Below are 13380 nucleotides of genomic sequence, written 5' to 3'. Positions count from 1 at the left end.
TCATCGACACTCAATTCTCGGCTTGAGACTCGAACAAGTTGTAAAGTAAGAATAGGCGTCACATTTGTGGATAGTAAATATAAAGTTAATGAGTTTATCGAAGAGCATAATCACACACTCCATCTTCAAGAAACAGTTCATATGTTGTCTTCCCAACGTAAAATTACAGAAGTTCAAACCTATGAGACTGATTTGGCAGAGGATGTTGGGCTTAAGCAAAAATCAAATTTTCAGTTGATGAGTAAGCATGCAGGGGGAATAGATGGTCTTGGTTATACAATGTTGGATGCTAAAAATTATATTCGATCCAAAAGACAATGAAGTATGGTATATGGGGAAGTTGGTTGTCTGATGCGATATTTTCAACAACAATTATCAAAAAATCCATCATTTTACCATGCTAATCAGATGGATGTGGAAGAATAAATAACTAATGTTTTTTGGGCTGATGCAAGAATACTAATCGACTATGAGTATTTTGTTAATGTTGTGTCACTAGACACCACGTATTGTACGAACCGTGCATACAGACCACTTGCTATCTTCTCAGGTTTCAATCATCATAGAGGAGCGTTGATTTTTGGTGTAGCACTTTTGTATGATGAGACTGCATCATCATTTAAATGGTTGTTCGAAACTTTTTTAGAGGCACACAAGCAAAAAAACCTCTCACTATCTTCACTGATCAGGATCAAGCTATGGCAAAGGCCTTATTGGAGGTGATGCCTGAGGTATTTCATGGATTGTACACATAGCATTTAATGCAAAATGGCATCAAACACTTGGGAAACTTGATGAAAGATGGTTCTCATCTCTTAACTGATTTTAAGAGATGCATGTATAGCATTGATGATGAGACCCGATTCGAGGAGGCTTGGAGTATTCTACTAGAACAACATAATATTCAAGAAAACACATGGCTGCAATCCACTTATAATATAAAAGAGAAATGGGCAGCTTGTTACATGAACAATGCTTTCACACTTGGTATGAGGAGCACACAACTCAGTGAAAGTGTCAATTCTGATATTAAGAGTTGTATGAAACTCGGCTTAGATATAATGCAATTTTTTAAGCACTTCGAACAGGTCTTGAAGAAAAAACGATACAATGAGCTAAGATGTGAATTTGAGACACGCCAAAAATTACCGAGATTAAAGCTAGAGAGTTCTCCTATGTTCCGTCAATTTTCTGAAATTTATACCCTCACTATCTTTCATCTATTTCAAGTGGAGTTTGTTTTGTTCGCAGCTGCTTATAAAAATGATAGCCTCGTAGTCACCAAAATTCGACTTCCATTGTCATCATTTGGAAAGATCCTCTTCAAATCATCCCAAGCTTTGGTATTCCATATATCATCAATCACAATGAGATACCGCTTACCCAATAGATTTTGGTACACTTGTTTCTCCAATTGGGCTTCGCTCTCATCAGATTGTTGATTACGATCAGTGGTGTATTTCTTGAAGGATTGAAGAAGCTGGGAAAGAGTATCTCTTCTTTGATACTCTTCCGACACCGTCGCCTAGGCGAAGATGTCAAAATACTGAGCAAATTAAAGAGTGAATCCTCGTAAGCTCTTCTAGCAAGAGTCGTCTTCCCGATTCCTCCCATCCCAACAATCGGGATAATTTGGAGTTTAGCCGAATCTTCGTACAAACGTTCTTTGACAGCATTCAGGTCATCATCAAATTCCACAACCTTGTTTTCAGTTATTTGAGCCGTGGATGAATGATCCACGTGAGAAGAAAAAGATCTGGATCGGATATATTCTATCGTGTCTCTGATCTTCATCTTCGTTTTCTCTCCCCAGATGAAATCAATCCTTTCAAACGCCATGACCAAGTCTCGATCCAAGCTCACAGAAGAACTCCGATCATCATGGGTGGTAGTTGATACCGAACACAGATACGAATCCATGAAATCCTGCGCTTCAGTGATTTCCTTTCCCACACGATCATGTGCTCCGCGGTGCTTCTCCGAATAATCTTCGAAGAAAGTGACAATGTAGTCAACTTTTTCATGAAGGGAAACGATTTTGTCTTTGTGAAGGAGATCGATATGCCGTTCAAGATCCAAAATCTGGTGGAGTGATCGGGCAAGTGAGACAACCGCAGCATAAGCTGCCATGGAAGACAAAGATGGATTGAAACGAGAAATACACTGTATTGTTATGTTGACCTACTATTTCCTTCATAAATCATTTGTACCATCAATCATTATTCTAATATGAAGAATTAGATTATGATTCTTCATAAATTCGGCATTTTTAAAGTGTAAAATGAATTATTTTATGTTTTTCAAGGAAAAAACCAATTAGACATATATTAAATTTTGAAATTCAACTATATGGAAAATTTCGGATCATTATAGATATCCGTGTTCGATGCACGCATTGTTCATTTGTATGACATTTTAAATTTTCAAAAATATCTTTGGATTTTAACATTTTTTATTAGTTTGATTCATATTATAAAAAACGACAAGTATAATAATAATTTTATTTTGATGTGAATTTTTTTTAATAGAATATTTTTGTTAAATTAGATCACTTATTTTATCTTGCCAATTACAAATAATTTTGTACCGTGATGACATAATAGTGACAAGACGATGATAATAAAAGGTTAAAAAATAACAAAACAGAGTCTCTAATAGAATATATTGGAACATAGTTTCCTTTCGATTTATGCTTGAATTACGAATTTAAGACGATGGATTTTTTATTATAAAAAAAAAAAGCTGTAAAATTTCATTGATAATTGTAACAAATAATTTCAAAATGGGTGTTATTTGACCCAATCCATCGTTTCTATCATGCTCTCCCTCAAATTCAAGTCTACATTCAAAAATTTGAATTTTATGAGAGCATCTAGCACGAGAAGGGGGACCAATTACAATTTACACCAGACCCTTGGCAGACAAAGAAGACATAATGTAGCAAATCTATAGTCAAAATTAGCAAATTCATAAATTGACAACTGCCAAAAAGTATCGAGACTTGCAACTCAAGATTATGAGAAATGAAAAAAATGGCCTACAAGTAAGTTGATGCAGTATAGGATCAAAATCCAAATTCAAATATGCATATAGTAGAAATTGCCAATAAAGCATTTATCTTTTGGAAAGCGTTGACAAAGACAAAAGGCTTGACATTCTCACACACAAATACTAGAAGTAACCCAGAAACAGGGTTTGATTTTGTTTTTTACAACAAAATTCGTCAAAACATCGAGTGGTCTAAAGTAATACCCAACTCGATTTTATTATAATTAGAACATCATGGAAAACGCGATCAGCACACCAAAAAGTATTATTAGCATTACTTGGTTGAGGCCATGTGCTTGATCAGATCGACCACACGGGAACTGCGATGGAACAGGAAATTAATCAGTAGTAGCAGATACTTGACAAATGTAACTTGATTTTGCAAACACTATGAGTCTGCTAAAGGATACGTTAGAATTACCTGTAGCCCCATTCATTGTCATACCAAGAGACAAGCTTGACGAAGGACTTATTCAAAGCAATGCCGGCCTGGGCATCGAAAATACTTGACCTGCAAATTTGACAATTATATATTCCATTAGTTTCCAAGGACAAGTTGATTTGTTGGATATAGTAAGAACAGACATTCAACAACATTCAAATAAAAATTCAATGAGCGGCAGGAGCCTGGCCTTGAAGCCAAACAGAGAACTTCTCAGTATGAGAGAATAGATGGACAAGATGCGCACCTGCTGTCACCAACAAAGTCAGTGGACACGACATGATCTTCAGTATAGCCTAAGATTCCTTTCAAATTTCCCTCAGATTCCTCCCTAGTCAAAGCCAACACATGGTTATCAAAATATGGAGACATACTGAGTTCCCAACAAATCCTCATTCAGAATAGCCAAGAAAACAATGACATAAATTGAAGAAAGACTGTCATTCGTACTTGATAGCTGCCTTGATTTGTTCATATGTGGCCTCCTTCTCCAATCTCACTGTGAGATCAACTACAGAAACATCAACAGTTGGTACACGGAATGACATCCCAGTCAATTTTCCATTCAGAGCTGGAAGAACTTTGCCAACAGCCTTCCAATAAAACAGCAAAACAGAAACATGTATCAATGTCTGATAAAGCTCAACCCCGGAGAAGAAAACGAGATGAACTCATCTTCTTCAAACCAATTAATCAAAACTAAAACAATAGGACAAATAATGGAGAGATACTTTTGCAGCTCCAGTGCTGCTGGGAATGATGTTGAAAGAAGCAGCTCTACCACCCCTCCAGTCTTTGGCAGATGGTCCATCAACAGTCTTTTGAGTGGCTAGATGGGAGACAAATCATAGTTAGTGGCAAGAAAAACAAAAAAAAAAGTAAAACAAACAGTACACACCTGTAATAGAGTGCACGGTCGTCATAAGACCTTCTATAATTCCAAATCGATCATTGATAACCTGGAAGTTCAAAGTGTTATAATCTCAAAGGAGATGTTTCGAATCATAAGAATGAAAATCCGATGGGAAACAGAGGCAACAAACCTTAGCCAAGGGAGCGAGACAGTTGGTGGTACAGCTTGCATTGGAAACAACGTTGAGATCTGCAGTGTATTCCTTCTCATTGACACCAACAACAAACATGGGTGCATCCTTGCTTGGAGCAGAAATAACGACTTTCTTTGCACCACCCTGTTATCTCACGAAGTTAAAGGAAAGAATTTACTTAATGAAGGCAAAGTGCAGAATTTCTTCTCAAGTTAACAACGCTATTTTGTACGAGTCACATAAGAAATTACATATATGTTGAGATGTCAATCAAGAATAAATGTTCAAAATATCTCTCTACTGCCTTTATATCTTTTGCCAACCAACTAGCAATTATTACATATGTTCTACATAATGAAATAAACTCATAACAGCAAGCAGGTCTAGTAAATACAGGCAATGCACCATCTAGCAATACGAAGAGATGAAATGTCTGACACAAAAAACGACAGGTTAATCCATTCTCCGTGTATACACAAAACAAATCATGTGCATCGACAATTAATCAAACAAGCATGCATTCAAACCACCAAAGCATTTTAAAACATATGGACTGCTCAACAAATAACCTGCCATACATATAATGATAAACCTAAGAAGTTATCAATAAACACAGAAATAAGATCCAGTCTCACAACTGTTTGACAATCTTAAACCTTTAAATGAGCAGCAGCCTTGTCCTTATCAGTGAATACTCCAGTTGATTCGACAACATACTCAGCACCAGCTTCAGCCCATGGAATCTCCTCAGGGTTCCTTCAAATACCATCAATAATTGACGATCCAATTAGCTACACACACACACACAAAAATTCCAGGATCAGATGAAGCTATGAGCCTTACCTGATGCCAAAAACGGAAACCGGTCTCTCCCCAAAGAGAAGGGTTTTCTCATCCTTAACCTTCAGCTCGTGGTGCTTCCATTGACCATGAACACTGTCATACTTGAACATGTAGGTCTACAGAAACATAGAAAACGCATACAAAGTCATCAATATAAGTAAGGTACAGCCAAATAATGGATCTTACAAACCCCATATCGATGCCCATTTCGCACCTTAAATAAAATAATATAAGCATCCACTATAACTGTTCAATGTTTCTAGACTATAAAATAATCTAACATCCATGAACAAATAGTTCAAATCAGATCCACACAGTAAATTCTTTATCCATACATCAGTTGCCAATACAGAGAATCGCCATAACTATTAAATCAAACGAAATTAAAAAATATCCACACATTCTACTAACCCCTTTCCAGACAAACACATGACAAGAAAAACAAAAACAAAAAAAAAAACAAAAGTACCATGTAGTCAACGGTGATGAAGGGATCGTTGACTGCAACCAGCTCAACATCGTCTCTTTGAAGGACTACCCTCGCCACCAATCGCCCAATTCTTCCAAACCCTATAATAAACAATCAAAGAGGATTCGTCCATCTTCAGCCACCAATAATTCACACAAACAGCAAAAAAAAAACTCAAATCAATATCCAAAGATTCAAGAGCAGATCTAGTACCGTTGATTCCGATCTTAATCTTGGCTGCACCAAAAAAAAAAAAAAAAAAACAGATACACAAACATTAGACAGCGAATCGATAATAAAAGGTAACTTTTGATTTTAAAAAAAGGAAAAAATTGAAAACAAACAGATTACCCATTTTCTAGAGAGGGGGAACGATTTCGAGATAAACAAGGTGTGTCCGAACTCTGAACAACGAATGCTGAAACTGTGAAGTGAAGTGTCTACTTAAAAAGAAAATGGGTAATTATAGCATGTTAGCGGTGTACTCCGGCGTATTGGTGAAAATTTTGATTGACCGTCGATTGATGGAGCGGTTTGAATCGAGTTAATGGGGATCGTTGATCTTATCTTTTGGTGTGGGGAGGGATGGTTTTAGGCTCGGGAATATAGTAGGTTCTGGAAGACGGCTGCTTCGGGGTGGATGGAATATTCGCTAGCGAATAACAATTTCACACCTAAGCTGTGGGCTTTGGCTTTTGTATCCCTTTAATCCCTCCAAAACTAAATACTTCACATTGGTCCACAATTTGCATATTTGGTCTATGTTAAATTAAATTTTTTTATATATATTATATCAATTTTATGAGGACATTTTTTAAATAAAATTAAAAAAAAATTATATATTATATTATATGTGTATACATAGGAAAATATTTTCTGAGAATTGATTTTTAGTGGTGAAAAATAAATTATTTTTAGAGAACGTTTGGAATTAAATATGATGAAAACAAAATATACTTTAATAATATTTCTATCTTGTCTAAGTATAGTATTATGGTTAGATCTCTTGTGAGACGATCTCACGAATCTTTATCTGTGAGACGGGTCAACTCTATCGATATTCACAATAAAAAGTAATATTCTTAGCATAAAAAGTAATATTTTTCATGGATGATTCAAATAAGAGATACATCTCACAAAATATGACCCGTGAGAACGTCTTACACAAGTTTTTACATAGTATTCTATATATCATGTTATGTGCTACATCTGTGCTATATAAAAATCTTTTTTAACTCATACGCACCACGATAGAATATTATATGACTATTATTTTTTATTCAAACATTAATATTTTTATTTCTTAATAATTATTTATAATTTGATAATATGATGATAATTAAATCTTACAACTTATATATTAAAATTTTAACTAAATATTTGTTAGTTGTTTTCGTTGTTAGTTATTGTTACGTAATATTTGTTGTTTGCCATTCGTAATTTTTATCTTTTTCAATGCATTAGTAATTTAATTTAGTTGTTTGTTAATTTTTTTATATATAGTTGATAGATTTCAAATCAAAGTATGAAAATTTTATAATTAATATTTAACAATGTTCAAGATAATGTATTTAATATTTATTTAAAATTTTAAAAAACAAATAACAATAAAAAATCTATAATTTAATTACGGCTCGAAAAATTCACGACTCGAAAAATTTTTCGAGCCGATTCTATTCGTGTATAGCCCGGTTTGTAATAAATATCAGAAGTATAAACCGGTTCACACGAGGCCCAATAGGATTTCCCGCTTTCGTCTACTCCGCGTTAAAATGTTGGCGCGTGGTTAGCCAACAGAAAGGGAAAATAATTCAAAGTGTAGAATCTTGCTTGGGAATCCTCCTCTTCTCCCTCTCACTCCCATTCGCGAAAGCTACAGTGAAGAAGAAAATGTTGGGTAGAGTGCGAGCATCGCCGATAAGCTCCCTGGAACTGCTGGAAATGGAAAGGTCATCTTCCAAGATCTCCAAACACGATTCTCTCTCAATTTATGGTCAGTGCCACCGTTTTTAAAAATGAGTTTCTGTCCATGTTTAAGATTTACTCGTTTCGCAACTTTTTATGGTTGATTGCTGTTACCGGTTCTAGCTAATACACGCTAACCCAACTATTTTGTGCGGAGAAGTGGATATCTTGTTTGGATTTAAGCAGAAAAGTACTTGGATTTTCTGTAATGTTTTGTTAAGATTAATCAATTGACTTCGAAATGTTAAAAATGGAACTTAAATGGGATTTTCTGCCTATTTTTGGTTAGTTTTGGTTGGGATTTTCTGTTCCTGTTCATGCAGATTATTGACTAGTGTGATTCATCGAGTAATTTGTACCATGGAACCAATGATATAACACTTTCTATCAAATATTTACAAGATCATAAATTTTCAGTTTGGTTCCTACGTTGTATGACATAATCCATTTAATTCCGAATGATGCATACAGAATCTACACTTCTGAAGCTTAAACAAGGCTCTCAGTGCTGTCAAAGCTCAACCTCTGAGGGATCGCCCACGACGTATACCCATAGTACCATTGCAACTGATCGACCTGAGGAGGTAATGTTCGATGCTGATTGTTCCTTACCCGAGTCTTCTCCAAACCTGAGTGGTGCACACTCCTCAAATGAGAAGCCAAGCACAAGTATGTCTATTCTTTATATGTTCTCGAATTACAAGCTCTCGAAGAATGCAGAAAGCTCGACGAACACGAATGACTTTGGTATAGAGAGTCCCTATTCTAAGCAAGAATGCCGCAGTTCATTCACAAATTGCAGTAAAGGACTACATTGGTAGTTCTTGATTGTTGTATTATGTAAATGTTATAAATTTATAATGATTGTTCTTTTGGACAAAGGAATGTTGCATCCTTTGTAGCTGATTTCATAGTTACTTTCTGTTTGTAATAAGATATTTACATCCCATGGCAGAGTCCCGAGATTTTTCTTGAACTAATAAATATTTCTGGCTAACATGCAATATCCAAAAAAACAAAATACACTGGCTTTCATTTCTTTTCTACAATTGACTGCTGCTTAGATATTTTCCTACAAAACTGATGAATTTTTGATGTGCCCATTATTAAAGACAATGAACTTCTGGACGTTTGTGAAACGAAGTATCTAGAATCCAAAAACTTCTATCATGAGCGTAAATGAATCGATTCTTAAAATAATTTATTCATATTTAAAATTATCCAATTTCAAATATCCTTGATATTTTTTTGGATACGAACTCGAACTTAACATTGATTCAAACCAAATTTCAGCACAACTATATCCATTTCAAGCCAAATTCAACCTCAAATTTTTTTCATATTCATCTCAATTTGATTTATTTACACCCTGACCCTAATTTGAATTAAAATGAAATTGGGATCCCATGCATTCAGATACCGAAATCGGCAATCAAACCAACTCTTGATCATAAAAGCTTGTTATAAAGCTTCGGACCGAACGTCTCAAAAATTATTTAATCAAATTATAAATGGCAACCCAACACAAGTTGCAGAATTTTCCGTATCTTTTCTACATTTAACAAATCACGAGGAAACAAAAGGGGACCAAAACTAATGATGCTTAAATCCCACTGAACAAGGAACTAGAGCATATCATCGTGCTTAAAAATTTCAAGCACGGTGTATGAATCAACTGATCTGAATTCAGTTCGAATCAAAAGTCGATATGAAACATGTCAATTCATACGAATACACTCAAAGAAGTAACAAATAACCAGTCATTAAATTTTAGATATTCCCTCCTCCAGAAATGCCTGAGTGTCTCCTATTTTAAAGATCAATAACCCGAGATAGCTTTTGAATACGGTTCAACAAGAAATCTCCTTGCTTGATTGTTGCTTGGTAAAGGGCATTTTTAGAATCAGGACGATTGGTTTCCAACACCCCGGCAACCTTATCTATCTTGCAGTGTAGCTTCCCAGCTGCAATAAATCGTGATAGCTCCCTGTATATGAAACAGACACCACTGAGCTACAATAACATGATGAGACAGCAGATGGTGCTAATTTATGTGCTTATCAATCATAAAAAAGAATCAAATAACAACTCACAGATCAATGAAATCCACCGTGACTCCAAATGCCTTAGCCATAGCTTCAATAGTCACACTCTTGTAGGATTCCAAAAACTGAGAATAAACAACAGTTCTAATCTCCCTCATGTAATACCGGAAGTGAGGGTGCAAATAGCGATCCAACTTAATATGCTCAGTCAAACCAGCTGAAAGTTGAATGCAGGAAGTGTGATCAGTACAGCATAAATGTTTGATTTTCAAGGATCTTAATTGACAGGAAACAATAAATTTTTGTGAGAATTGAGCAAGTGGCAAAACGAGGACGACCAACTTCTGTTTATAAAGACACTTACCAAAAGCAGTGAAAAACGATTTGTACTGGCAATCATAGAGAGAATTCAAGAAGTCGGATAAATATGGAATTTTGCCAATAACAGTCAAGATCTCAGGGGTATCTACCACCTGCAACAGATCCCAACAAGAGCAAGAAGAAAAGTTGGTTACTCAGCATATCTGGTTCTTCTAGAAGTAAAGGAGATGACAAATTGTAAAAAGGTAGAGATTGAAGGGTTATGGTGTTCAGTCTAGTCGCAACATGACCACCTTAGAAGAAATATTAAATTACCTTTTGTTTCAAGGAAACTCTATCCAAGGAAATGATGCCAGTAAGGACTGTGTAAAATACAAAGGTGTCATACGGAAAGAGCTCATAAGTTGTGAAGGTTGAGATAGAATCAAGGAAAAGATCAGCTGCTTTCTTGAAGTTGCGAGTAGACATGCAATATAAGCCTTCAAACACCTTCAAACGATTCTTCCTCTCCCAGTCACCTCCTTCTTCAAACAAGCTGTAATGTTGAATGTTCAGAACCAAAGGATGGACCATATTAAATAAAACTATAACAAGGCCAGGAAAAAATTATATAGAAGCAAGATCTATAATTCCCCATACTTCTTTGCTTTATCAATGTTTTTCGAGATTAGATCAAAGTCCTTGTGGAAGAAACCAATCTGTAGCATGTAGAATACCAAGTCCATCTTTTGCCCAACTGCAACAGTCTTGCTCTCAGTTAACTTGAGTTGTTCAAGTGCCTTCTCCTAAATATTAACGAATGTCAAAGAGAGTTCATAAAACTAATACAGATGATACAACAGAAGAACAGAGAGTTATTTTTGTACCTTGTCACCAATGCGAATATAAAATAAGGACTTGGCCAAGTGAGCTTCCCTCACTTCGCTCTCACCCAAGTTTTCTTCCGCATCAGCAATCCTAGATAAATTCAGCCACAGAGACAGAAGCATTAAAGCAATGACTTGCCAGAATGCTACGTGGTAAAATGCAAAAGAAGATGATTCCATCTCCATTCTCGATAAACAGAAATAGGTTAAAATCTGAATTAGAGAAATTTTTACCCAAAATGAACTGAATCAAGATGTTTTTGAAGCCAAATATGAAGATATTACAAAAAGTTATAGTAACAAACAATAAATTGCACACAACTACCAAGCTTGACAAGTAGGTTTAACGAAAAATGAAAAGTTTAAAGTCTCAAATAACAATGTGAGTTTGAATAGACATTAAACCCCGAGTAAATCGAATGGTCGATGGTATAATGCAAAAGTGTGCCTCAAGTCATTTAGTAAGCTTTATCCAATCAAGGATTAAAATCAAGGGTTAATTAGGCAAGCAACAGAAAACATGATTCCTTATAGTTTCAGAGATAAGCTCCACTGAACTTGAAATGGAGGCATCTTGGTGCATTCCTCGAGCCCTTAAGTTTCAAACTCCATTTCTCTTCTCAAAACACACCCAATATGTATAATGATGTGAAAATATTTATTTTTTAAACACGTGATAGCATCCATGCAGATGAATCATAAATTAGCCTATAAATATATATGAGAGTTCTAGAATTATTCTAGCAAAGCAATAGAATATCTTGTATTATGTACGATCTTGTCAACCTTACTATATAGTATACCAATGAGAAACTTCCAAACATAAGTTGATCATAGACTCATCAATTTCACAGCAGAAGGGGAATAACTTTTAATATCATCTCAATTTCATAAAATAAAATATATGAAGTTAATGCACCAAATAGCGTTCCCAGATCCCACATTCACAAAACAGTACCTCCAGCCACCTACTCAACTCCTCTATCTCCAATTAGCCAACTGCAACAGTTCATGATCCATGTATAATAATACGTCAAATCCAACTTACTTCTCATCAAGCTTCTTCAGCTCTTCCTCGATCTTGGCACGCATCGATTCGAGCGCCTTCTGATCCAAATCAAAAATCTTGTAGGAAACTAGGGTTTCATACAACGGAGCCATATCTACAAAAGAAAGAAACATCCCATTAAAACCCAAAAACCAAACCCATAATAATCACACACAAAAACACAAAACTTCGAAATTAACTTCAAAAGACGATGAAAAGGAACAAATACCATTGGCAATGATAAAGTTGAAGACCTCATCTCGCAGGCGAACTTTCTCGATGTCATCGACATCGTTTTGCGTGAGCTGGAATAGCTTGTGCGCGATAACAAGCTGCGGCTGCTGCGTTCCCTCTTCAGCTTCCATTTTCCAATTTCTTTGGGTTTTCTCGCAGAGCGGGTGAACCTGTGACCAACGAGATTCTCTGGCTGGGTGACACCGGGACGAAGGTCGTAGATTCAGCTAGGGTTATTGGGCCAATCCTACATTATGAGCCTAATAACTGTAGCCCACTTTGTTTAATAAGGCCCAAACTTCATGTTTGACAATGGGCCTCATCATAAACTAACTCAAATAAATAATAAAATAAGCTAATTAAAAAAAAAGCTTGTATCATATTGATTCAATTTTCAAGATTTTAATTTTAATTTTAATGTTTTGAAATATCAATAAATTTCCACAAAATTGTTATTATATTTCAAATATATGTTCTCAAATTCAACAATGTAAACCTTAAGATATTTTCAAAAGTATATATCTTTTACTATTATATTCTTACCAACTATTTGATTCAACTCATTACACCAATATAATTATATAGACAAGCCCACATGGACTTAACTCAGTTGGTCAGCAGCAGTAAATCTTGGAACAATGACCAGAGATCGAGTCTCGCAAGCGGCAGTATGGGAGTTAAATTTCCTCCAATGAGGGAGAGCTCCTTGTGCGCGGCATAGCATAAGGTCTAGCTGCTGCTGGTTGGCTGAGTCACCATGATTTACCTCCTCTCACATTCCTGTCGGGCCGGGGGTGAGGGGCGCCTAAGGTGAGCGATTTCACCTTTCGGAGCAATAATTATATAGACAAAAATTTGTGTGAGACAGTTTCACGGGTCGTATTTTGTGAGACAGATCTCTTATTTGGGTCATATATGAAAATGTATTACTTTGAGTATTACTTTTTATTTTGAATATCGGTAGGGTTAACTCGACTCACAAATAAATATTCATGAGATCGTCCCACAAGAGACATATTCAATTATATGTAAATATCCCCAAAATCAATGTGA

The 13380-nt window shown here is 35.6% G+C and overlaps 2 protein-coding genes and 1 long non-coding RNA gene across 3 annotated transcripts; 1 reads left to right on the top strand and 2 right to left on the bottom strand.

Annotated features, from left to right (window-relative positions):
- Nucleotides 1-3131: 3131 nt before the first annotated feature.
- LOC140803351 (glyceraldehyde-3-phosphate dehydrogenase) lies at nucleotides 3132-6412 on the bottom strand. Its single transcript, XM_073159204.1, has 12 exons — nucleotides 6200-6412; nucleotides 6062-6085; nucleotides 5849-5949; nucleotides 5380-5495; nucleotides 5193-5292; nucleotides 4534-4680; nucleotides 4389-4449; nucleotides 4222-4319; nucleotides 3941-4083; nucleotides 3738-3821; nucleotides 3470-3559; nucleotides 3132-3368 (listed from the first exon to the last, which is right to left on the bottom strand). Exons 1-12 carry the CDS (start codon nucleotides 6201-6203, stop codon nucleotides 3323-3325), a joined length of 1014 nt encoding a protein of 337 aa, XP_073015305.1. The 5' UTR covers nucleotides 6204-6412; the 3' UTR covers nucleotides 3132-3322.
- Nucleotides 6413-7659: 1247 nt separating this feature from the next.
- Nucleotides 7660-8694, top strand: LOC140803920 (uncharacterized). The gene is made up of 2 exons (XR_012111982.1): nucleotides 7660-7841; nucleotides 8285-8694. It is a non-coding gene; the product is annotated as an uncharacterized lncRNA (long non-coding RNA).
- Nucleotides 8695-9296: 602 nt separating this feature from the next.
- On the bottom strand, nucleotides 9297-12539 carry LOC140803350 (26S proteasome non-ATPase regulatory subunit 6 homolog). The gene is made up of 8 exons (XM_073159203.1): nucleotides 12323-12539; nucleotides 12094-12208; nucleotides 11046-11136; nucleotides 10819-10964; nucleotides 10495-10714; nucleotides 10223-10331; nucleotides 9907-10075; nucleotides 9297-9800 (listed from the first exon to the last, which is right to left on the bottom strand). Exons 1-8 carry the CDS (start codon nucleotides 12456-12458, stop codon nucleotides 9626-9628), a joined length of 1161 nt encoding a protein of 386 aa, XP_073015304.1. The 5' UTR covers nucleotides 12459-12539; the 3' UTR covers nucleotides 9297-9625.
- Nucleotides 12540-13380: the final 841 nt, after the last annotated feature.

Source organism: Primulina eburnea, chromosome 10 (genome assembly GCF_022965805.1).
Source record: "Primulina eburnea isolate SZY01 chromosome 10, ASM2296580v1, whole genome shotgun sequence".
Lineage (NCBI taxonomy): Eukaryota > Viridiplantae > Streptophyta > Magnoliopsida > Lamiales > Gesneriaceae > Primulina > Primulina eburnea.
This window is presented reverse-complemented; position numbering and strand designations above follow the sequence as displayed.